The sequence below is a fragment of the Nelumbo nucifera genome, chromosome 8 (genome assembly GCF_055504915.1).
Source record: "Nelumbo nucifera cultivar China Antique chromosome 8, China Antique-T2T, whole genome shotgun sequence".
Classification (NCBI taxonomy): Eukaryota; Viridiplantae; Streptophyta; class Magnoliopsida; order Proteales; family Nelumbonaceae; genus Nelumbo; species Nelumbo nucifera.
Genome location: NC_142656.1, coordinates 19567824 through 19592179, shown reverse-complemented (window position 1 = coordinate 19592179; position 24356 = coordinate 19567824). Strand labels below are relative to the sequence as shown.

At 34.6% G+C, this 24356-nt stretch overlaps 1 protein-coding gene across 10 annotated transcripts; it reads right to left on the bottom strand.

The window, feature by feature from the left end:
- Nucleotides 1–1143: 1143 nt before the first annotated feature.
- Nucleotides 1144–15784, bottom strand: LOC104589061 (uncharacterized). 10 transcript variants are annotated; one of them, XM_088893880.1, is made up of 11 exons: nt 15478–15763; nt 12426–12472; nt 10684–10801; nt 9042–9126; nt 4644–4718; nt 4516–4552; nt 3944–4027; nt 3772–3832; nt 3575–3681; nt 3280–3345; nt 1144–1771 (listed from the first exon to the last, which is right to left on the bottom strand). In XM_088893880.1, exons 3-11 carry the CDS (start codon nt 10709–10711, stop codon nt 1676–1678), a joined length of 639 nt encoding a protein of 212 aa, XP_088750006.1. In that variant the 5' UTR covers nt 10712–10801; nt 12426–12472; nt 15478–15763; the 3' UTR covers nt 1144–1675. The 10 variants fall into 10 exon arrangements, with proteins under 10 accessions (XP_088750006.1, XP_088750001.1, XP_088750004.1 ...); XM_088893875.1 differs by lacking the exon at nt 3772–3832 and having other exon boundaries at nt 3575–3745; nt 9042–9186; nt 15478–15782; XM_088893878.1 differs by lacking the exon at nt 3772–3832 and having other exon boundaries at nt 3575–3745; nt 15478–15775.
- Nucleotides 15785–24356: the final 8572 nt, after the last annotated feature.

The following is a 24356-nucleotide window of genomic DNA, read 5'->3' as shown; positions in this document are numbered from 1 at the left end:
TATTCTAGTGTAGAATCGCTTGTTTGGCTATGCATCTTAAATTGGTAGAAGAAATTACAATCAAATGGAGTCCCAAAAGCATCAACCTGATTCGACTGAGATTCAATATGAATCCCCACCATTTTAAGAATTATATGTAGTAAACCGTAGTATGCTCAGTGATCTTAAGAGGATGGGCTGAATTATGTGTAAATTGAAATGTGAAGGCAAACCTCCCAACGATTTATTTGTGTTACGGGTGTAATCGAGCCAAGTCAAATCGAGTTTTGAGCTGATACTTGATCTCGAATCAGTTTGAAACAATTATAAATAAATTCCTATTATTGAATCAAGCCTGACTAGCTCGCGATTTGGCTTGGCTCACTTACAGTTGCAGCCCTACTGTTGACGCTTGAAAGAGCTGGCATAGTAAGCTCTAATGTGTTCAGTGTTCTCGTCCTTTTTCTGATGAACTTTTGACAGCCCTCAAGTCCTCAACTGCTTTAGATTTTTGTCTTCTGCTTCCCTTCTCTGCGTTACTCTTCTGTAAGGTCTCTCTCTCTCTCTCTCTCTCTCTCTCTCTCTCTCTCCATGCCATACCCAAAACCCAGTCTCTTCAAAGCATGGCCGTCCCCCTTTTCCATAGACAAGAATGCCATGGATACAGATTTTCCTTGTACAAGTGTTTGACCACCTTAACATGCCGATACAGAACCCACTTGAAATGCCCAATACATGGAGCATAAGAAAACAGATTTGTAAGCTCAGAGCATTACTCTTAAAGTTCTAACCAATAATGTCTCACCAGCATTTGAAACCCATCCATGAAAACTGTTCAATGTTTCAGTAGGCTGACAATCTACAGTTCATACCAAGTTGATAGGTCAAAACTGTGTTGATGTTTCTCACTGGGTTTGTAGAATTTAAACTTTTAAACTGATGAAAGTAGATACTACACTTGATGTCTTGATCTTAGCCAAGAGGCCAAGAAAGGTGGTGGACTGGTGGGTGAAAAGTCAAACAGTCAACTGTCTGAGTTGACAGGATCTCTCGGTATTGATCCAACAACAATTCTCCACGTGTTTCAAATCAAGACAAACGCGGTCAAGTGGACATTCAACCAACATTACCAATACAAGCCTCCAAAACAGAAAAACAGGAAAATTATGAAGCTTCGTTAACCATTTACAAACGAGCTCCTACATTCACCGGTAATAGAATGGATTACTGACTGGTATATAATGTATGTAACTACCTTCCCAGAACAAAAGAAATCCATGTCTTTCAATTCCTATAATAAATGGCTATTGCTTAACCAGTAAATCAAGGTTCAAGAAAACAAATGGAGCGAGTTAAATGAGTAACGCACCAACTCTTTCAAGCATATCTCCAGACCACAAAGGTCTAACTTCTGCAAAAGATGAGAAGAGGCATCTACGAGTTCCAGCTTAAGTGTGAGAAGTTCCATGTGTCAAATTTTAGTGGGATCCTGCAGATATGGTGTTTCGGTTGGAAATATTTAGAGTATGCTATCTTGTTTGTTTCGATGTTCAATTGACTTGTACATAAGGGAAAACCTTGTAGTATAGCCCAGAAGTGCAAGAAACTATGTAATGGTATATGACAGTAACGTTGCCTTCTCAAATGGGAAATAATTTGGGACCAAGAATAAAGATCACCAAGAAAAATGCAGAATCTAGCTTTGCTTAGCTATCATCCATTCAACAAAATTGTCGAGGATCAGGGGCCAAGCAAGGTCTGGATCATAGTTGCTCAGGTCTGGGAAACTGATCTGTTAAGAAAATTAAACACGAAAAGGGTCAGTGGAAGGCTTGCACAGTGCATTTCAAAGATATAAAAAAGATTACTGGAGATGCTTGGAAATTTCTACATGTAAAACCCAATTACTTTCTTTTCAAAGAGAAACACTAGCACAAGAGAATAGGATGAAAAGATGCTATTACCTGTCTAATGATGGCATAAATTTGAGATTTTTAAGACCTCCAAGTCTCTGACTATTTGAAACACCAAATGAATCTCCTATGGGCCAAATTCAGTTTTCTCCCAATTACTTAGCATGAAGCAATTCCATAATTTTTGGATGCTTCTAACTATGGCTAATTTAAATCTATGATGGTTATTGTGTAGTTTATTTGCATCTTAGATATAGTGTTAGTTATTCCAAAGGGTCAATATGATTTATAGAATCACATTAGAATTTTTAGAAATTTGAAAAGCTGATGCAATCATATTACTTTTTCTTTCGTCCTATTTTTCAGGGGTTAAAACTTATCTGTTTTGCATGATCTTGGTGCCATTAGATAAGTAATAAAGTTATCTATTCATCAAGACCAAGATCTCGTAAACCCGACATGTTTTCAGTGACTTATGATCATTTTACAAATAGGATGTCAGTATGTAATGGGATTTGAGTCTTTCTATTTTTGGATCAGTCTTGGAGTTGTTTTTGGTTTGTTCAGTTGTACTAGGATTAGCAAGTTAAAATCCTTAACTGGGTGTCCCTATGTGTTATCTGTAGGTTTTTCTTATTTCCAAAGCAGCTAAAAGTTATTTTGAATCAGTTTTTAAGTCTAACTAGGAGTTGGTAAAGGGAGATCCAAGCTTTAATGTTGAGTCTATAAATAGTCTGTAGTCGACTTTTCAAATATGAATTTAGAAGCAGAATAGTCATTGTCATTGTCAAAGTTATTTTGAAGCAATCATTTTATTTTGATCAATAATGAATAAACTTAATTAGAAAACTAAGACAATTATAAGTAGGAGGGATAACCACTCTTAAGGAATCTCCCACCCCTATTGGACCTGAGAATAGAGCGATTATATTTCCTTCTTCATCCCTAAAAACACTACCAATTCCTGATTGCCCTGGGTTTCCAACACTGCTCCCATCAAAATTTAGACTCCTCTATTCAAACATGAATTTATCTGTCATATTTCAGTTCACCCTAACGGGGATTTTCTCCTTGTCCTACATCACCTTAGGATTTCTTTTCTTTACTTTCTTTTGTCATTTTTTAATTGTCAAAAAGAAATAGGAGAAATTATCAGAACCACTGAATGATAAACTTGCTCTTTGTTAGTTAAAAAACATAGCCTTATTCAATTTACATAACATGTTCTCTAGAAATAAACTGGGACCAGTAGCCATGCCATGGAGAATCAAATGACAATTTCCAAAAATTAAGAAAAAAAGGAAAGCAAGTCTTGTAAGGTAGAAAACATTAAAAAAAAAAAAAACAAAAAAGAAGAAGAAGAAATGATACAACCATCAAGACATACCTCGTTACAGAACCGGAGGAAGCCCATCCACTGATCCATGTTTATCACCTTGTAATCCTTTTGGGTCTGTATATAATGATTGAAATAAAATATCTTGGTGAATCAGGTTATAAGAAATCTTAGAAAAATATATTAAAAGGAAGGGGGAAGAAAGAGAAGATGGGGAATTTCTCCAAATGTATACATGGTGTGATTCTTATATAAAACTGACCAGCCATTTAAGAGGATTCAGAAAACTTCAACCAAAATAAAATAAAAAACTCAGGAAGCAAATATAAACACAATTGCAACTCACTTTTAGATAATCAATGAGCATATCAACCTGGGGATGGAATTGTGACCCTAAAACAAGATCCAGCAATTGGCAGATGCTTTCAATGTCTATACTCTTTTGCTTCTCCTCTGAGAGAGAAAAAAAAACAAGGTCACAATTTTCGTTATGAGAAAACTTCTGAACTTTTCCTTTCTGCAGGTGTTAAACAACATAGAAACCTGTTAGGCAGTAGCGAAATGCATAGGAATAGAAATCCACAAAATTTGGCGGCCTCCTAACCTATTAAGATTATAAAAGAAATATCAGCGCCACTGCATTCTTATTACAAGGAGGATAAAACAAAGAGTAAAGAACTTATGAATATCTGATAAATATCCCAGAACAAACTACCTCCTTCTCCAGTTCAGGGAGTGCCTTCTTTAATTTACTAATAGTGTCAGCCCGTAGTGCTTTTAGGCCTCGTCGCCACTCATCCTATTAAGAGAATGGTTGAAACCACAACATCAGAAAATGAGAAAATGAAAGGAGAATTCTAATTTACCTAGATGATCAACCAACAGAATACCATCCCATGTAGCACAAATACAAAGGGGCTAGATCCACCAGTTGATAGGTCCCATCTTGGTTATGTGAATACCAAAATAGGTAATTCAGATGATAATAAGAATTTATCTATTCCAACACTGGTGAATAAACTGTACAATTATCTAGCAAAGATGTGAATGACCACTAGAACATATTTGATTTTTTATACAAAATGTCTACTAGAGAGAACCAATCAAAGGTAAATTTGTCTTCCCTGCATGCACACCATCTATGCAGCTATGCTGTGGGAGGACATGATAAATAATTGATAATACAATGCCACATTAGATGGATAATAATAAAAAAATAATTGATAATATTAACACTCAATTACTGAGTCCTTTAAAATTAGAACATGAGAGAATTATGTGGCATACCAGGGTAAAATAGCCTTGCTTTTCAGCTTTCATTTTCCTGATGGGTGCAAGTTATCAGTTTTACAGTGCAAAGTTGTGGTAAAACTGAAGGAAACCCTTAAGAAATGCATTTACAGCAGAAATCTTACCAAGCCAGCATCAGTATTCTAACATCAGTATGATCCACTTCCAAATCTGAACAAAGTGCCTCTATTCCTTCAGGGCTGTTCAAGAAAATTCATGCATGTGAGAAACTTTATACCACCAAAGGAAATAGTCACAAGCCTACTCATCAACCTCCAGGCAAGGTTCAAGTATCGGAAATGCCAAGTGTATCGGAAAGGTAATTTTAAGAGATGTATTGGGATACGCCTTGGATACGCATGTGTATCGGAGAAAAACTAAGATACGCTTGGAAACACTATAAATACAATAATAAATCATAAAAATACATCAACAACACTAAATATAAGACCTCAATGAGGCGTATATACATTAATTTAATGTATTTTAATGGTCTTATGAAGAAATATATTGTAGTTAATTATAATTTCATTAAAAATCCTATGCCTAACTATAATTATAAATTATAATTCTTAATTTTTAATGTTTTATGGGATGAGAAAACCCCAACTCTCCTATCCAACCATAAAACATGCATTGGCACAACTTCTATGTGAAAATGTAATTAATAATTATTTATTATTTAAATAATTTTTATTTATTGTTCATCTTCAAAAGTTATAAAAAATAAATAAACATTATATAATATATTCAAAAAATAGTTATTAATGAAGAAATTTCAATTGCTTTGTGTATATGATAGATCACCCATAGAATTATAATATATTCAATCATTGTAATCAAATGGTAAAATATAATTAATTATTTATTTATTTTTTAATTCTAAAAATATAAAAATAAAAAAATAATTATTAAAGAAGAAATTTCAATTGGTCTGTGGATATGATAGATCATCCATAAAATTATAATATATTCAACTGTTGTGATCAAATGATAAAATATAATTAATTATAATTTATTTTTTAATTCTAAAAATATAAAAAATAAAAAAATATTATATTTCAATTGCTCTATGGATATGATAGATAAATCCATAGACCTAAAACATATTTAGTCTTTATAGGCACAGAAAAAATTACATTTTCAAATTTTTTGTTAATTTATATTTTCCCCAAATATCTTCATGAAATTTCCATAAATCTACAGATAACACAAAAAAAAAATTGTGATTTTGAATGTAAGAAATGTAGATCAACATAAATTTAAACATTCAAGAAAAAAAAAAGAAATCACGAGATATTATAAAAAATTGAAAAAAAATTAACTATTTTTGTCATATTTTTTCAAAATTTGAAAAATCTTTAAAAAAATTAACGACTCACACTTGTTTCTTGCAAACTTTTGCAAATCTAGCACTCTAGGAATGAAGTTTGGAGTTTTAGAGTCATTTGGGGGGTGAAAGAATGCTTATTTCGGGGAAAAAAGCTTGCTTTCCTCTAATTTTTTTTAGTTTTTCCGTATCTTTTTCGTCGATACGCTACCGATACGCCCCCGATACAAGTCCGATACGCATGAAAAAAGATGAAAAATCCGATTTCTATGCGTATCCCGTATCTATTTTTCAAAGATACGATACGATACGGGCTGTATCGTATCGAAATTTTAAACCTTGCCTCCAAGTACCAAGGATTTCAAGGAACATTATGGAAAGCATCACATGAATGGGAGAAAAATGTTGCTAAGAAAGCACTCAACCAAGAGTAATTGCAACAGTATTCATAATAACTGCAAACAAGTAGAATTTATGAAACAATGTAGTAATATCCTACAAACCATGTTTGTTGAGGTACTACCCCAACACAGGCTTCTTTTCGAGGGAGAAGATGCCTCCTAAATTGAACATGGTAGAGAACAAAGGGAGATTGGAAAGTGAATGAGAAATTCAGTAAAACTTCTCTTATTCTTCTCAAAATACAGGACCTCTTTTTATATCTCAGTAATAGCCATGTGACATTTTATTACAGCTAATCTTGATTTCTTGGTTTGTTACTTGTAACCAAATCTTGATTAATTGCCAGCTGGTTCTTGGTCAGTTGTGTTGAGCTCCCTAAGACTAAGATGGCTTTTTCTTTTTCCTTCTAGAATAAACCTTCAGCTCATTGTTCTTTCTTTCTGGGTCCCCAACAATGTTTTACAATGTTAAGCTTAGCCTTGAAGTTCTTGAAACTCAAGTTTACAGGTTCATACCTCAAAGCTTAAAAGTGGCCTTGTGTTAAGGATATGAATCTCATTTATTAGCCATGTAGCATTTTCTTCACAAGTTTGGGACATTAAAGAAAAGGTCATTTACCTAACATAGGTCCCAGCCATCTGGGGACTTGGGACAAGTAGACTAGATATGGAGCTAACCTTCAACTTCTTTTTTTTTTTTTTGCACAGGTCTGAGACTTAAAAAGATCTAAAATAAAAAAAAAATAAATATTGACCAAAAGATGAGAAGAAGAAGAGAAGGAAGAGAGAAGAGAGAAAAAAGATTTGAGAGCCAAAAGGTTAGGCTGGTAGCGCCAGCTTTTTAGTATTTATATTAGGGTGACATAAACAAATAATAGAAAGGGAGAAATTACAACAGTACCCCTGCGGTACTAATCTAAGTATACTAACAAACTTTTAACACTCCCCCTCAAGTTGGGACATAGATATCAATCATGCCCAACTTGTCACATAAATCATGATGCCTCAAGTGATGTAACCCCTTTGTGAAGATGTTTGCAAGTTGGTCTTCAGAACTGACATAGGGGGACACACTTCCCCTTTGACAACATTTTCTCTGATAAAATGTTTGTCGACTTCAATGTGTTTAATTCTATCATACAGCACTGGATTAGCAGCAATGTTTATGGTTGCTTTGTTATCACAATATAAGGTCATAGGTTCATCAACTGCAAATCCCAACTCACTCAACAAGTTTTTTAGCCACATAGTTTCAGCCACTCCATGAGACATTGCCCTATATTCAGCTTCAGCACTGGACCTAGCCACCACATTCTGTTTTTTGCTTCTCCATGTGAGGCTAATCACTTAGGACTTATAGTTCAAAATCGAAAATAAAGAAAAGGCGGCTAAAAGATTCTTAAAAATCACAAAGGTGGTGGTGCGGTGCCATTTTTATCTGAAACTAATCAGGTAAGTGGTCATTCGTTTCTAGTCCATTTGATTACACCTCTCATAGGCCTACTTATAAATGAAATTTTGATCCAAAGGACAAATGATTGAATCACTGATTATCACTTGCATAAGTAGTAGGAGATCAAGAGAGTAAGAGAAGAGAAGAGAAGAGAGGAGAGAAGAGTCAATTGTACCACTCTCTCCAGCCCCTAATATCTTTTATTAATCATAATTAGAAACTAATATGGCAATTACAAGATTGGCCTTAATGGGGCGGCCGTCAATAACTATTAAGAAAAAATGGCTAAAGGCCCATAATTCAAACTAACTAATGAATAAAACATAAAAGATTATGTTCCATCTGGCCCACTATTTCTACAGGAATATAAAGAATAACCTAGGAATCAACTCCTAGATGAATAGAAATCAACACCAAATAGTTTCTTTTAGGAATTAGAAACATAAAAAAATTTGGCAACAATGCCAAAAGAAAATTAAGTGGCCCTTGCTGCATTCTTCATCCAAGATGAATGTCCTCATCAAACAACTCCCAAGAAACACTTTACTTTTGGGAGTTAACTCGGACTCTATTAAAAGATTTAAATCCTCCTTTAAGGACGACTCAATACATCATATTGTAGAATCTGAGCAATTGACCCTGCCCTAGTTATAGCCTGCAGTCCCTTCCTGAATCCTTTTAAACTCAAGTAAACTAACCTACTTTTCAGCCATTGTATCTATCTAACACTCTACAAACCTTGATTTGCAATCTGAAATCCAGCAAACGTCAAATTCGGTTTAAGACACAAGGTTCAATACATTAAAACAAACACCTCAACAACTTAATTCCAGCCTAAACGTAATAATATATATAATTTATCTTTTATTTATTTATATTTTTATATATTTTTTGAGTGAAAAAAGGGGGGAAAGTGGCCGCACTGTATCTGAATACTTGCCATTGTTTGAGAACATCAAAAGCAATGTTAGATGAAGTAGAATAAGAATTTCTTCACATCCCCATATTCAACAATTTCTACTTAATCATTCTGTCTCCAACTGGACCAGGTTCAGACACATTATCCCTATTTACTGAGGTGCTACTTGGACCAAGGCCTAACTTCTTGGTATTACACCAAATTTTCAAAGAACTTGGAAAAATCTAAACATTCCAAGCCACACAGTCACAAATGAGTAAAAATCTGTAAGGAGCTTAGTTCAGTAACTTAATGCAGCAACAAAAGGAAAACATCATAATTATATTCCCTTACTCAACTCAAAGATCTAAACCTTTATAAATTTATCATAAAAATATCAGTACAGGATATAGTTCGAATATGTAGGTAAAATAAACTTACTCAATCATGCCAGAAGACCTATTTGCATACAAGTTAAATAGGTGGTCAATCCTTTCCAACTCCTTGATAATAGCTTTGCTTGAGGCTGAACAAGACAACCTTAAATGGTTAAAGGTAACAATAATGGCATCCCGGATTTCTACAACTGGTCAAATACAACAAAGAGACAAAATGAATCTAATGCAGCATACAAAGAATACAAACTAAAACTACACCAGCATATGGCTTGTCCCTTTTTGGATGAGATCCTAGAGAAGTGTGACTTTGGAGATACATGGAGGTTAAGGATCACGGAATATTTGTAGACTTGCCACTACTTAGTCTTGGTCAATGAGGTTGTTAAAGATTTTTCTTCAGATAAAAAAGGATTGAGACAAGGAAACCCCCTTTCTCCATTCCTTTTTACCCTTACTGTTTATATACTTAGCAAGTTGGTCATTAGGGCAGACAGGTTTGGTTTGACTAAAGGTTGGGAGATTAGGAGAGAGAGATGAAATGGTGGTTACCAATTTGAAATTTGCACACATTATCACTTTATATGAGGGAAGTAAGAGTTAGGAACATACAGTTGTTGATAAAATGTTATGAGAAAATATCACATGTAAAAATCAACATAGACAAAAATTGCATTGCAGGTATGAACATGAGGTAGTAAGAGCTGGCGGGTACACTGAAGTATTGTGGTGCACTAATACCCAATGGCCTATGAAGCATCTTGATCTTCACTTAGGTGGCAACTTGAGATCAAATACCTATTGGAACCTGGTCCTATATAGGTTCAATAAGAAACTAACAACATGGAAAAGAAATTACATCTCTTTATGTAGAAGAATAATGCTCATAAATTCAACCTCTGTCAACCAACCCATCTACTACCATTTTGTATTTAGAATTCCAGCTTTGGTTGCAAGAAAAAGATCAAGGCAGCTTGAGGATGGGTAAACTCGGGGTGAAGATTTCAGCTTTTCTCGTAAACATGTTGTGGAGATTCCTAACAGACAATTACAAACTTTGGCACAGGGTGGTGGTGGTAGACATTCATGGGATGCATGCCAATGGTTAAGAAGAAAATTTGATTGACATGCTTGACCTCTCTTCGGAAAGCTATCTTTAGTCTGTTCTGGTTTTATTGAGTATCAGCTATGCTGTCTATTTTGGAAAGACCTTTGGGTGGGGAAGAGCCCTTGAAGGATCATATTCCATTCCTTTTATCTACTTTAACCTATTTCTTACTTTGCTTCTTTCCCTGGTAACATGATTGACTGGGATTTTGGGTTTAGGAGAAGCCATAAGGATCATGAAGTCTAAGAAGTTATAAATTTATTGAGTTCCATTGAATGAGTTTCCCATGACGCTTCCAAATCTGATTGTAGAATATGGTCTGTCCATCCTTCAAGGCCATTTGCCAGTGCTTCTTTCTTAAAACCCCTACAGCTTTCAATTACTGTGCAAGACTTTCTGATTAAAGACATTTGAAGTGGGCTGGTGCCTCCTAAAATTAGGGCTTTTGTTGGGTGGTCAGTGGTGTATCAGCCAAAACTGAAAACTTGTGAAACCCTCCAAAAAAGGAGACCTTACTGGTGTGTGTCCCCATATATCTGCTTTCTTTATAATGTAAGTGGAGTAACTACTTAGCACTTACTAATCTCTTGCCCCTTTGCATCTAGCATTTGGAATTGCTTCTCTCTTTTTGGTTTCAGATGGAATCTTCAATCAAACATGGAAAGCTATTTGGGCCTTAGAGAGGCTGCCACAGATCTCTGCTTACAGGAGCAAGTGTTGGGAAAAAATGGTGAGAGTTAGCTTCATAAATGATGCTCTTAAAAGCATGTGCAATGCAGAGAAGCAGGGGGGGGGGGCAATATACTATGATAAGACCATTGCAAAAAGTAATTACCAAGTTTATCCTTGTCATGTAGAAGCATGGTTATATCAGGGAATTTGAATATGTTGATGACCACAAAGCTGGCAAGATTAAGGTTGAACTGAAAGGAAGGCTTAACAAGCGTGGGGTTTTTTAAGTCAATGTTTTTCACCTTGCCTAGGAGGGGGAAGATATTGTGGAGAGATGCACAAAAGCAACAGTCCTGTGAACATTATTGGAAATTTGGAATTAAGGAATGAAAAATTTTTCAACCTGAGAGCATGATCCAAGGAAGTACTACAGACAGTATAGCAATGAAAGTGACAGATTGGGTTAAAATTCCTGAATTTTTTGCCCCATTATCATCATCATCATCATCAAAGCCTTATCCCAACTGTATGGGGTCAGTTACATGAATCTTGTTTTGCCAATCTGTTCTGTTTTATACACTTTTTGCACCATTCTCTGTGTATGGAATCCTAAAAAGGCAGAAATGAGCAGCTTCAACTTCAACAGCTAGACCGATAGTGTATGCATTCAATTGCATTGTGGAACCCACCAAAGATGTCCCAAATAAAATTAAGTTTTGATGAGTAACCTCTATTAGTAATATTTTCAGGAGCAATATGATACGCAACCTCTATATGATCTGCATTGCTAGCTTCCTACAGGCTTAAGGATAGCCAAATCACTAAATTACAGGAACCTACTGCTCAAATGGGATTACAAGGAAGTTGCAAGCTGGTTGAAGAATAGTGAACAAGGGATGTGATGGTTCAAACACATTATGAGGAAGACTAGGCATTTAGCAAGAAAAAAAAAGTCCACTTTCTCTTGGATCCTAAGATCTGCAAATAATATGACTGATGCAATAGCCAAACAAAGGGCAAATAGGATTAGTTTTTTGGGGGAAATTTGTAATGTAACATATGGGCAATGGGTCAGGTGCCTCACTGCTAGGCACTAGCTCTAGCTGTTTGGGATGTAACTGGTGCATATGTACACATATTCTTTCTCATTAAGCAAAAAAATTTAAATTTACCAATAAAAAAAAAGAAAGAAACCCAAAATAATGTGAAGGTATCAAGAAAATAGAAAATGAAATCACTGGCTAGGCATAAACTGAAATTTCATTATGAGACCAACACAGAGCATATCTGATCGTCCATTCAGCATTTGTTTACTGTTCTTAATCTAGTTTTTAGCAGCTCAGGTTAAGTTTGTTGAAGCCTAGGAATTCAAACACAAAATGAAATAATTATTGCCATTTGACTCCCTTCACTATCTATTTAAACATTTGGAAGAAAAGAATACAACCTCATTTGATAACTAAAACAGATAACAATCTTATCACATTCACATAAATAATGGTTAGGAGATTTCAGCTCCAGAAGACATGTACTTCTAAGAGGTTAGTAATCAGAAGATTAATATTTAGTAAATGCTCCAAAAGTGACAAGTGGTGCTTGTTGCTACATGGTTATTGGCTGTGCCTCGATGATGGAGAGGTGGTGAAATACCTTTCTATCCATTGTAGTTATTTGCCATTTGGAAATGCGTCTCTGACCTTTTAATGTGGCAGTAAGCGTGAAAAAGAGAAGAATAAGAAGAAGATCACTGTCTTGTTCCCATGAGAAAAAATCTTTAATCCACAAGAGAAAATTGATAAAAATCTTAAAGAAATAACATAAATGTCATCCAATCATAAAGTTATTTGAAATTCCTCTAATAACAATTATATAGTAATCTATCAAGAAAAATTCCCAATAAAAATTATTTATAAGAAATAAAACCCTAACTTAAACCTAAGAAGATGTCCTAATGAAAACAAAATTACTAAAACCCAAATCCCATCATTAACCGATACCCTGTTACTAAAATTACCATAACTTGCTCAAATACATTGGATGCACAAAATATTTGGTCTCAACATTTGTACATGGAATGGAAATGTGGTGTTTCTCTACTCAGATCCCTTAGGAGTTGGAGACTCCACTAGGGCAGAGCCGTTGGCTGCAATTCAATGTGTACAGCTTGCAAATCAGCTAGGAGTAGCACAGTTGTTAATTGAGGGTGACTTCAAGATGGTAGTGGGCTGGCTACAGAATCCAGAATCTGTAGTGTGGTGTTATAAGTACGAAATTAAGAGGTTTAAATGGCTAACAAGGTGTTTAAATGGCTACAGAATCCAATGCTCTGGCAGATTACTTAGCCAAGCAAGGGGCAGCCAATGCTCTGGACTCAATTGTAGTTTGTTTTTGCTTTTGCTAAGGAGAGTACGCAGTTCACGCCTCTCCAAAAAAACTTGTATCAGTATTCTCCTTGTTACAATAATAAATCAATTTATTTATCAAAAAGAACCATTTGTACATGGCTAACTAAAAACCTGTCTAATGATACCTAAGTAGGTACTTTGTGCCTTGGTGTTTCAGTCTCAACATTTGTACCTGAATTATAGCATCGGAGGAAACACCAAAAGATGTTCACCCAGCACCCCCCCCCCATGCACATAACTCGATGTAAAGGGTGATAAAAACATTTGAAGTTAAACCTGCCCAAGCAAACATGATTTTGGTACTATGAAGTCAAAATACCCACATGGAGCTTATATAGACTCTAAACATGAATGCACATCACAGTTCCAAACAACCTTAAAGTCATTAAGAATAGATGAGATTTGACCCCTCAAAATCAGGACACAAGTTAATGGCCATCCTAAGACCCCAAAAGTACTAAAGACAAAGCAAAAAGTCATTCAGTTCAGCCACTTCAGTTATTACCAGATAGCCCTTAGTCACTTAGTTCTGTCTTAGTTCCAACCAAGAATGATCATGGAATGTTGCATACTGAAGAACCATTTCCTCAGGTTAAGCAATTCAGAAACCCCAATAATGGTACCAAATATAAAGTTATGTCAAACCCACAATAAGGCTTTCGTATCTCCTATTGATATGTTGCTCAAAACAGAAAGATAAGAGCCATAGAAAGGAACTCACTAAGAGAAGAAGGCAGGCCATTTGTTGAGTAAAACTAACACACTAAATTTTCCTGGTCTATGCATGTTTCAACAGGAGAACTACCTCAACTTTTTTGTGTTAAAGAAAGTCAACAGACATGATGTAAACCATAACTAATTCTTTCATGCAGAAGGAAGCTACTATTCATAGCCAATGCTCTGGGGCTGGCCCCAGCTTGCAAATGTGTTATAAGTACACATTTGTACCCTCAAAGTACAGTAAGTTGATATGATGATATCTTATTCCAACCTGGCAATATGACCCCAAATTCTTCTACTACAAATTGGGCAAGATAGTCCAGTACCAAATAAGGAACATAAGCTAAAGGAACGACGGCCCATGCTAAACAAGTAAACCGTTCCTTCACCTTATTCATGGTCAAAAGAAGGATCTTACTATCTTATATGGAACATAAGCTAAAGGGGCAAGGGGGTGTTTTCCTCTCCATGGTTTAAAATGTCCACATATTTCCTAATATTTCCATGACATATTTCCATTTCCATGGGTATTCACACGAAATATTACTGTAATTGATATAGTCCACAATGGAAACTACCAATGCTATGCGGAATACTAGAGATAGTATTATAACATAAATTGGTGGCAATATTTTAGATGTTGTGTAGCAGTGTTAATGCCTGCCCAACGGACATGATTACCACTTTGAGCCAGCTCAAAATTATTTTCAAACATAAAGTTAAACCTTAGTTTTTATTGTATAATAAATTATTTGGTTGATCTATTAGAATCATTTACACTTTCTATGAGTTTAAATTTTTCTTGAATTCACTTTATCATGTAGTTTTGAATCTTAAAGCTTACAGGACAACATCTTAGCATATAATTTTACTTAAAAAGGGTCTACCTATGCACCTTTTATTATTATGTAAAATAGCATTCTATATCTTGCATATTTCAAAACGTTTCAACCATGTCTATAATTTTTACAATATGACATTTCCCACATTTCCAACATATTTCCTATATTTAGATAACCATATTTCCATCGACACCAACATTTTAAAATTTAAACCTTGCTCTCTTCAAACTGATTACCACAACAAGATTTTTCGGCAACGGAAACTGCAATATAACCACTATTAAGGTCAGGAAGGATTGAAGAAACCTTATTTAAAGGCAATTGAAGGGGCAGGTTTTGGTTTCTTTGTTTTCCGAATAGTCTGAAGGCCCTGAACTACGAATTTGCTGGGAGGATATGAGATAAATCAACAAGCACCCATACTGAATGATTTACTATTTGAAATTTCAATGATCGTTAGGGAGAAAAATCTACCTCTAATCTCAAGCATAGATAAGAAGAAACCGAAAAATGGATCTAAATCACCAATTCAACCCATAAAAGGCCCAAAAGAATTCTATTGTTTTCAAATAAATATCATTACAAGCTATTATCAAATTGAATAAAGAAACAAATAAGAAAAACCAATTACAATGTAAAAGTAAACTGAATTGCCAAAGTTATACCAGATACAGATATCAAATGCTCAAAATGAATCCCAATTAAAGGGAAAAAAAAAGGAGGAAGATCGATTACCAGAGCGAAAGATATCAGTCGCCGAGGAATTCATGGACGACGCGGGATTTGCAGGCCCGGTTTTCCTGGTTGAGGAGCGTCTCATCTTGCTGAATTCGATAGCGAGAAAAAGGATAAAGAACAAAAATGAAAATTAGGCAGTCAAAAAAAAAAAAAGAAAAAAAGAAACCCTCGAGCGAACGAGCAAGGGAAGCTTCGTCGCTCGAAAGCTTTCTAAGGAGCTTTCAGACGTGAAAACCAACAAAAGGGAGAGAAAGAGGCGTGGACTGAGAGGAGCTGTCGATTTTCAGACGCTCACAGTTAAGACTAATGCCAGTGAGTCACCCTTCTGACGTGGCTAAATTCGTGGCTCTGTAGCAGCTTCCGTTCCCTTCCCAACCTTTTTAGGCTTTTTAGATCATGACTTGAAGTCATCTAGTCGTCTACGGACTACGGTTCTACTCGTAATACTGTTCTAATCACGAGGCTCCATGCCCACTCTGTCATATCATGACTGGCCCAGTACTGTCCTAGTGTCCTGCTCCCCTCTCCTTGAGGATCGCCTCATCTATACTCGATTTCAATCCTCTGCGGTAATTGAAGCATACTGGGCCAATCTTGGTACATCATGTCTGCCAACATGTAGTACCAAAAACGCCTATGGAGTATGGAGCTGATGTGGACAGTGTTACAGTGGTGTTCCTGATAGCGGATACTCCTCACTGAACGCTCCTTACACTGCCTCACAGCAGTAACCAACCACACATCACTAACATCTCCCGTACCTATATCTTATTACTCCATTACACGGTGGGATTAGGAGGTCAATGGGTCGGGTTCGGCATGGGTTTGTCTCAACTCTAACCTGACCCTCTAGTGCCCCAATCCGAACTCAAACCTGACCCGACTTTAAAATGTATGATTCCCAAACCCAATTTGACTCTATATAGGGTCTAACCTAATATCAACCCGACCAAACCCGTAACATTTCAATTGTATGTTTTGAAGACATAAAATTTATTAATTTAAGTTAGGAAATTGTTTTATAGATTATAAGGTGTCACTTTTTCCATTTATAAAAGAAGAAATAAAACAAAATCAATATGTAAATAAATGTTAAACTTTAATGCTATTGAGTTAGAAGTCAAAAAGTAACAAGAATACTCTGAATATATGTAAGGTATCATGACCCGCTGAAACGGGCTAGTCAAAACCTGAACCCGACTCGGGTTGAAGAATCAAAATCCTAACCCGACCCTAAACCGAATATACTTTACCCTAACCCAACCGTATAGGGTCGGGCCAAGCCGGGTTTACCATTGACATCTCTAGGTGGGATGTGACTGTGAGGTCATTGTTTAGAGTAGATCCCAATTTAGTGTTCCTTACTCTTGAGTTTGGATTTGTGGCAAAGAAACATTTGTTGGAATGTCATTATTGTAGAGCTATCAATGGGTCGGGTCTAGTTTGGGATAGAATGAACCAATCCTGAATAGATTTTTTCATGGATCAGGTAACCGATGGACTAGCTTGGCCTAGCCTATTCATTATCAGGTTCAGACAAAATTTTAGGCCTTTGAGCTCAAGCTCGGGATTTCTCCAACAAAACAAGCTCAACCCTGAGCCCAGCCTGGTAATATTAATAATGTACATAGTATAATATCTATTTTTTACTAGTGGGAGAATGACCGTTCAGCCCAGGGTTAGAATTCATAGGCCCAAAGTACAGTGTGGGTTTTTGACCTTTTGAATGTTTATAGATTTGCAGGGGAATTCAGAAATCTGCATTAGGCCTGTCCGTACTTTTCTGTTTTACTAGCCCTATTATATATATATATATATAGCAAGACAGTCTAGTCCTCCTTTCTCCGTTACCCCCACCCTACATTCTTCTTTACTCTCTTTCCTTTCCCATTCCCAACCCATTAAGCTATGTCACCATTCCCAACCCAACTACTTAGAAATATTCCTTGAATCACTCTCCTAAGGTATCTCCTCTAAGCCATTAGGAACTACCATACTCTCCAATCAATTCCTAAAATCTCTCCCCCCAATCTATATCCCCTCTATCTCATTTAAAATATTCATATTAATTAATAAATAGTTAAATATAGTTAATATTTAATCTAACCCATATTTAATGAGTATTAAATAGTGTTATTACCAAAAGTTAATAAATATGGTTAGTAAATTACCAAAAATTAATAAATATTGTTATTAATTAACTCATCATGACTTTTTAAGGTATTTTGGGTTAATACTGTTACATTCATGTTCATTAACAACATTTTATAGAAATTGAGAACTCTTTAACAAATTTTTATAAAATTGAAAATTATATTTAATAATTATCAGCAAGTATAAAATTTTAGTTATTGCTATTATCATAGTTAATAGCCGAATGCAGATGGAGGAATAAAATACTATAATTTTGGAAAATGAAATTATTAATTAATTTATATTAGAAAATAAAATATAAATTAGTGTAATTTTGTTAGTAAACTACCTAATAAAAATAAATATTTAATAACAATTTAAAATAATTTTCAATAAATCTCCATAATTACACAAATGTAATAAAATTTTCAAAAAAATTCATAAAACTACATTTTCATAAAATAACATTTTAGAAATTAAAAGATATAAAATTTTTGAAAGTTTATTTAAAATGTATTAAATAATTATTGGAAATTATTGGAGTATTTTGCATATTTTAGGAAATTTTATTAGATTTGTTATATTTTGGAAAAATATTGACAAATTATGTTATTTTCATTGTAAATTATTGAAAATTAATAAGATAAATGAGTATGGGAAAGGGAAAATTATAATTTGAACCAATAAATACACAAATTATTAAGATAAATTAGTGTAACTTTGTAAGTAAATCATTTAAAAAGAAAATAAATTATTTAATAACAATTTAAAAATAAAATTTCAAAATTACAAAAATGTAATATTTTTTCCAAAATTTTCATAAAACTATATTTTTGAAAATTAAAAACAATTTATTGTACTTTTAGAATTTTACCATGTGATTGATAGTCAATATATCCTTTTGATCATTTGTGTCATCAAATTGAAGATTGAGTTGACGGGGAGTTGGTACCTTGCCTTGAACCTCCCAAAAACTAGGGACAGGGCGGGAAAAATTCAATGATTCCCCATCCTTGATAAGGAGTGGGTGCCTTGCCCTGAACTTGCTCGACACTAAGGATGAGGCAGGGAAATTAAAGGATTTCTCGTTTCTAATGGAGAGTGGGTGCCTTGCCCTAAACCCGCCTGACACTAGGGACGGGGTGGGGATAGAGATAGGGTGTCCTGCCCCATTGCCATTCCTATATAATTGTTAATTATTAGTGAAATTAATAAAAATGTTAGCTTTTATAATTATTTTTATTTATTTAAACTCAATCAAAATTTTATTTAAAAATAATAAAAATTATAGTAGATATTAAAATTACTACAAATGATTAATAAAATTAAATTTATTAAAAAATATTTGTTCATATTAAATTAACAATAATTATTTTCTGTAAAACAACATTAAATGAAAAATACAATTATTAAAATTTTAAATATTAGCAATAACTTTGAATACTTTTAGTTAATTAACAGCAAATTTTAATTATTAATTTATCAATTAATTGATAGTAAATAAAATTATCAATCTTTCAGATTTTCCCATGCATCGCACGGGTCCTCCTAGTATTATATATTCCAAATCGGGCTTGTGCTAAACATTTTCTATTAATAAAGAGACAAAGCCTGTCCCAAACTCAGTTTGGCCCATGAACACTTTAGTCTTAAATTGATTAATCAATACTATAAAGCAGATCCACCAATTAATATTTGAAATACACATTCTTGATGCGATTATACTTTAGTAACAACTTAGAACTTCCTTTTTCATAATATAACTTTAAATAAATAATAAATTGTTCATATGTCGATAAGACAAGTGTTTTTAACCAAATTTACCTTATGAAATCTACACTTTAAGACATAAAGTATAACAAAAACTAGAAAAAAACCAAGACACCCTTATATATTATTCACTAATATAACCAGTCTGGGTTTTAATTGGTTTGGAATAGCAAGAATCAATTCTCACCCAATTATTTATCCAAGCATGCACAAACCACAAAACTAGAACCAACATGATTGATTCAGTCGATTCAGCTTTATCATGTAGACTTTGACATCTCTAAATGTTTAGGACATTTTGGCAAGTGAAAATTATTTTTGGTAAATTTTTACTTTTCTCCTCCTTATAATTTTTTTTTGAGTTTTCTAGTCAATGGCCTTTGTTATTGGCCATATTTGGTCCGTTGCTTTAGGCCTCATTTTTATAATTCTTTGTCATTCTAGGCAAGAATGGGCATGAATGAATAAAAATAGAGCATTCGGTTACAAAATTCTTTCAATGGGCCTCATTTTTTTCAAAATAAAAAATCAACTCATAACACAAAAATTGAGGCATCCTGTAACATGAAAAATAATCATGCCCCATCTTGCTCATTTTCATTCTTTAAAGAAATTCTATGTCAAAAGCCATTAATCACTGTCCCAGGTCTACAAAATCATCACCATTAATGTTTGTTGGTGGTCTGTCATGAAAACTTTATGCCAATAGGCATTGATCACCGACTATCCACCAGTAAACATCTATGTGACAATTCTGGAGACCTAGGTTGGTGGTTTATGACCGCTAACACAATGTTGTTTAAGAATGAAAATAAGCTACATAGGGCGCTAACCATTTTGAAAAGAATTCATTTTTAAGATAAAAGTGTTTGGTTCATAGTAATATTTTTTCATTCTACTCATTTTTATCCATCTTTGTCCATTTTAGAATTTCATCTTGGATAAGAATGAAAGTTGAACCAAACCGGGCCATATTTTACTTCTATATTTTTTCAAATAGAGCTTTACCCTCGTGTTGTTTACTTCCCCTCTCTTTCAAGGTCACATCTATCTTTCAAAACATTTCTATTCTTGAATTTCAAAAGTTGCCTTTTCTCTACAATTGTTTAATCGGTTGGAAGGACTACCCTGAAGGTAAAGTTTTATATTATCATGACTTTTTAGGTCGTTCTTTCTTTTTGGTAATCAAAAAAATCTATAGGTGCATTAGCCCAAATGCCCCTAAAGGTATTGTTCTAACCAATTATGGTATTTTAGTTTAGTATTTAGTCTGTATTTGGTAAGAGTGCAAATATGTACAAGTTAGAAAAATATAAACTTGGTGTGGTTTTGCATTGATAAATTTTATATTCTTACCAAATGTATCTAGTAGTGATGTATAAAACGGGAATTCGAATTAACCAATTTTAGTGCAAAAGTTTGCTCCCATTTTGAATACAAACATGTTAGAAGAATCAAATTTGCTGTCATTTTCAGTACAAAAACATATTCTTATCAAATACGTATAAAACTCAACCATAGTGCAAAATTTCTTAGGCTCAATGTTTGCACTCTTACCAAATGCAGCCCTAGAAAATTTGTGATATGTTTCGTGATTGGCCCAATTTCATGTTTGGAGGCTGATCTTTTAGGCCAATTGCTAAGATCTATCATGTTCCCAATACTTTACCCAGGTTGGACCATAAGTGATTCATCCATGGGTGTTGCTGTCGTTTTTCCTGATAGAATTCGACTCTCATACTGGAAAGGAATGATAGTGGAAAAACTTACAGCCAATTAACTAGTACCATAAAAGAGGTGATCAATCAGGTCACGGGGGGTGCTTTGATTAGTCAAATCTCTTATGATAACATGTCTTTCCAGTACATCATAGATTTTCCCAAGAATAAATGCATTAGGGGGGCATTCTTTTTTGGATTTTGAGAGGGGGGAAAGTTGGTCAATGGGATTTTGATTCCTATTGACCAAGAACCTCATGATCTTTTTTCAGCTTTATGTGGGGACTAGGGAAAGTTTATTTTCCTAAGTACCACTTACCCAGGAAAGTGATACCATCTCCTACATGGGTAAATAACTCTCACATATGGAGAAAGTTTGCAACACTTGAATAGGACAAAAATGCCTCTTTTAATAATGAATTTCTATGACTAAAATGGTATCATTGCTTTATTTACCTGGGAAATAAAAGAATATGGGTAAATGCACTTACCCGGGTAAGTGTTTCCCAAAAAAAACTTATTCAGGTAATTGCATTAACCTGGGTAAGTAACTTACCGAAAAGTGAACAGGGCCTAGATGTAATAGGAACAACATGTCTAGGTAAAATTAGGTGAATCTGGATCTGCCACCAATAAGATTCTACCAACAAATCACACATATAGGATATCGAGGTTGAAAGTATGGATACATCCTATAAGTATAAACATGTATATCAAGTGTTTCGATGTAATGAAAATACTAATTTTCTATTTTTTATTCTGAATTTTTCTTAAAGTGACTGTTTTAACATTATTTAACATTTTTTCTATTTTTTCTACCAACCGGATCTGTTACCCACAATTTGTTCCCACATCCCTACCCACATAATACCATCATGTATTGGGAAGGGAACATCTCCCCATAAATGACATGGGAGATATTCCAAATGCTCGCCTGTAATGTCTTGAGTAGGGATGTGGGAACAACTTATGAGTTGCAAATCCGAGTCAGTATCATAACATATACTCTACTTCAGCAGATCTCAAAGCCCTTTTTTTTGTTGAAAAATAAAATATCATTCCTTAACAGAAAATACTACAAAAAGTATGAGCGGTCATATTTGACAATCAGTATAGTTTTAGGCTGTGTTTGGTTTAAAGGAAAAGGTAGGGAAAGAAAGGGAAAGAAACACAGCCTTTCCCTACCTTTTCCTTCAAACCAAACACAGTTTACCCTTAGAATTCAATTTTCAATAAACTTGTTGACGAGGGACATAAAATCAACTCATGAGACCTAGGTGTAGGACGAGAGCTTCGACCATGAAAATATCTCGATAATCCGAGCACAATATTATTCGTTAAGAAGATGCCAAAATGTCAAATCTGACTATTGATGAAAATGATCGAAAATAAAGAGTATTTCATTGGATATTGTTGTTTGGGCAAACCTATCATCCCTTTCCGTGTAGGGGTGTAAATTGGACAATCCAGTCCAATGTGAGGTCATTGGACCAGCTCTAATCCAATTTAATGAATATTTTGAATCATTTTGGACCGTTCAAATTCAATGGTTGTACTGTTTAATTTGTTTAAATTTATTTAAATTTAGATTATTTCTAACCCAAAGTAGGTGCAGTGACACCTATATTTTTATCTTCTATCAATGGACCAGGTATTGTCTCAATCCAACCCAATCCAATATAAATTCATTTCAGACGTACCAGGTTCAATCTAATAAATATTTTGGACCAGTAAGTCTGGACTGGTCTAATTCAATATGTCCTGTTGCAATCCATCCACATTGATTTTGGTTTGGATAGGTCCAATCCAAAACCGGTCTATTGACACCCCTATTTCCATGTGAGTTCCTATTTGGCCAGTATAATATACAGCTTGTGTTTTTATAAGGGGAAATTCCTAATTAGTACCTTATACTTTGGGCCTAATGCCATTTTGGTCCCCAAACTTTAAAATGTGACAATTTAGTATCCAAACTTTTAAAACGTGACAATCCAGTATTTGTCGTTAACCAGCCATTAAGTGGCATTTGAAAAGACATAAATGCCCTTCAAGTATCATTTAATTCTCTTTATCAACCATCCAAATGTTGATAAAAAATGAACAGTCCCAAATCTTTGCCTCCTCTATTCAAGAAAGTTGGGTAGAAGAGGCAAGGATTTGGGACTGTTTATTTTTTGTCAATATTTGGATGGTTGATAAAAAGAATTAGATGACACTCAAAGGACATTTATGTCTTTTCAAATGTCACTTAACAGCTGATTAATGACAGGTATTGAATTGCCACGCTTTGAAAATTCCGATACTAAATTATCCTATTTTAAAATTCGGAGACCAAAGTGACATTAGACCCAAAATACAAGATACTAATCAGGAAGTTTCCCTTTTTATAATTATGGTTGTATAGAGCACTCCAACAAGAACTCAACCCAGCATAGGTGAGATATTGAACCCAACCCGTCACATATATGGAACACCCACATTCAAACAAGGCAATTTAAACAATTTTTTGATGCTGCAATGTCAAGGTGTCGGGTTCGATACGGGTTTCACTTAACCTAAAACCTGATCGAGGTTGATCCAACCATAACCCGATAAGATTGGGTTAATGTGAATTTACCATTCAACCCATTCCACTAACATCTCTAACTGGGTATTTGTTTTCTCTTCCATTTTTTTTTTCAGGACCTGTTTGGAGAGCCTAAACTTTGGTCGACTTGCTTTAAAGAAACCACCAAAAGAAGCATCAAGCAAAAGGCATGCAATGCATTGTAAAATAATTTGGGCTGTCCAACATTGATTTTATGGGCTTTTTTAAATAGGCCTCACCTCACGAAACCATAAAAACATTAATAAGAAAGCCCACCCAATCGGACACCAAGAATGCTTTCCTTTGTTTTGATGCTAAAGGGGGCAGAAAAGGTTTTACTAAATATGTCAGAAGGGAAGGCTGTTAATGAGACTTCAAGTTGGGCATACTCAATTGTCCGAACCTAGGCCCAGCTCAGCCCTGTTTGCATGGTTTTTTATTCTGACTTGCAATTCCACTAGATTTTTTGAAATACTCTGTTAGTCTGTTTTACATTGTAGAGATACGTCAGCTAGATATTTTATATATGCACATATCTTACATCATGGATAGATGGAGAATATAATTTGGTTGGGATTTTGTGAGTTGCATGCATTTGAAGAGAGAGAGAGAGGGAGAGGTGACAAGCAGTGTTTCCCAACCGTCACTGACCCGAACTCAGACCATTC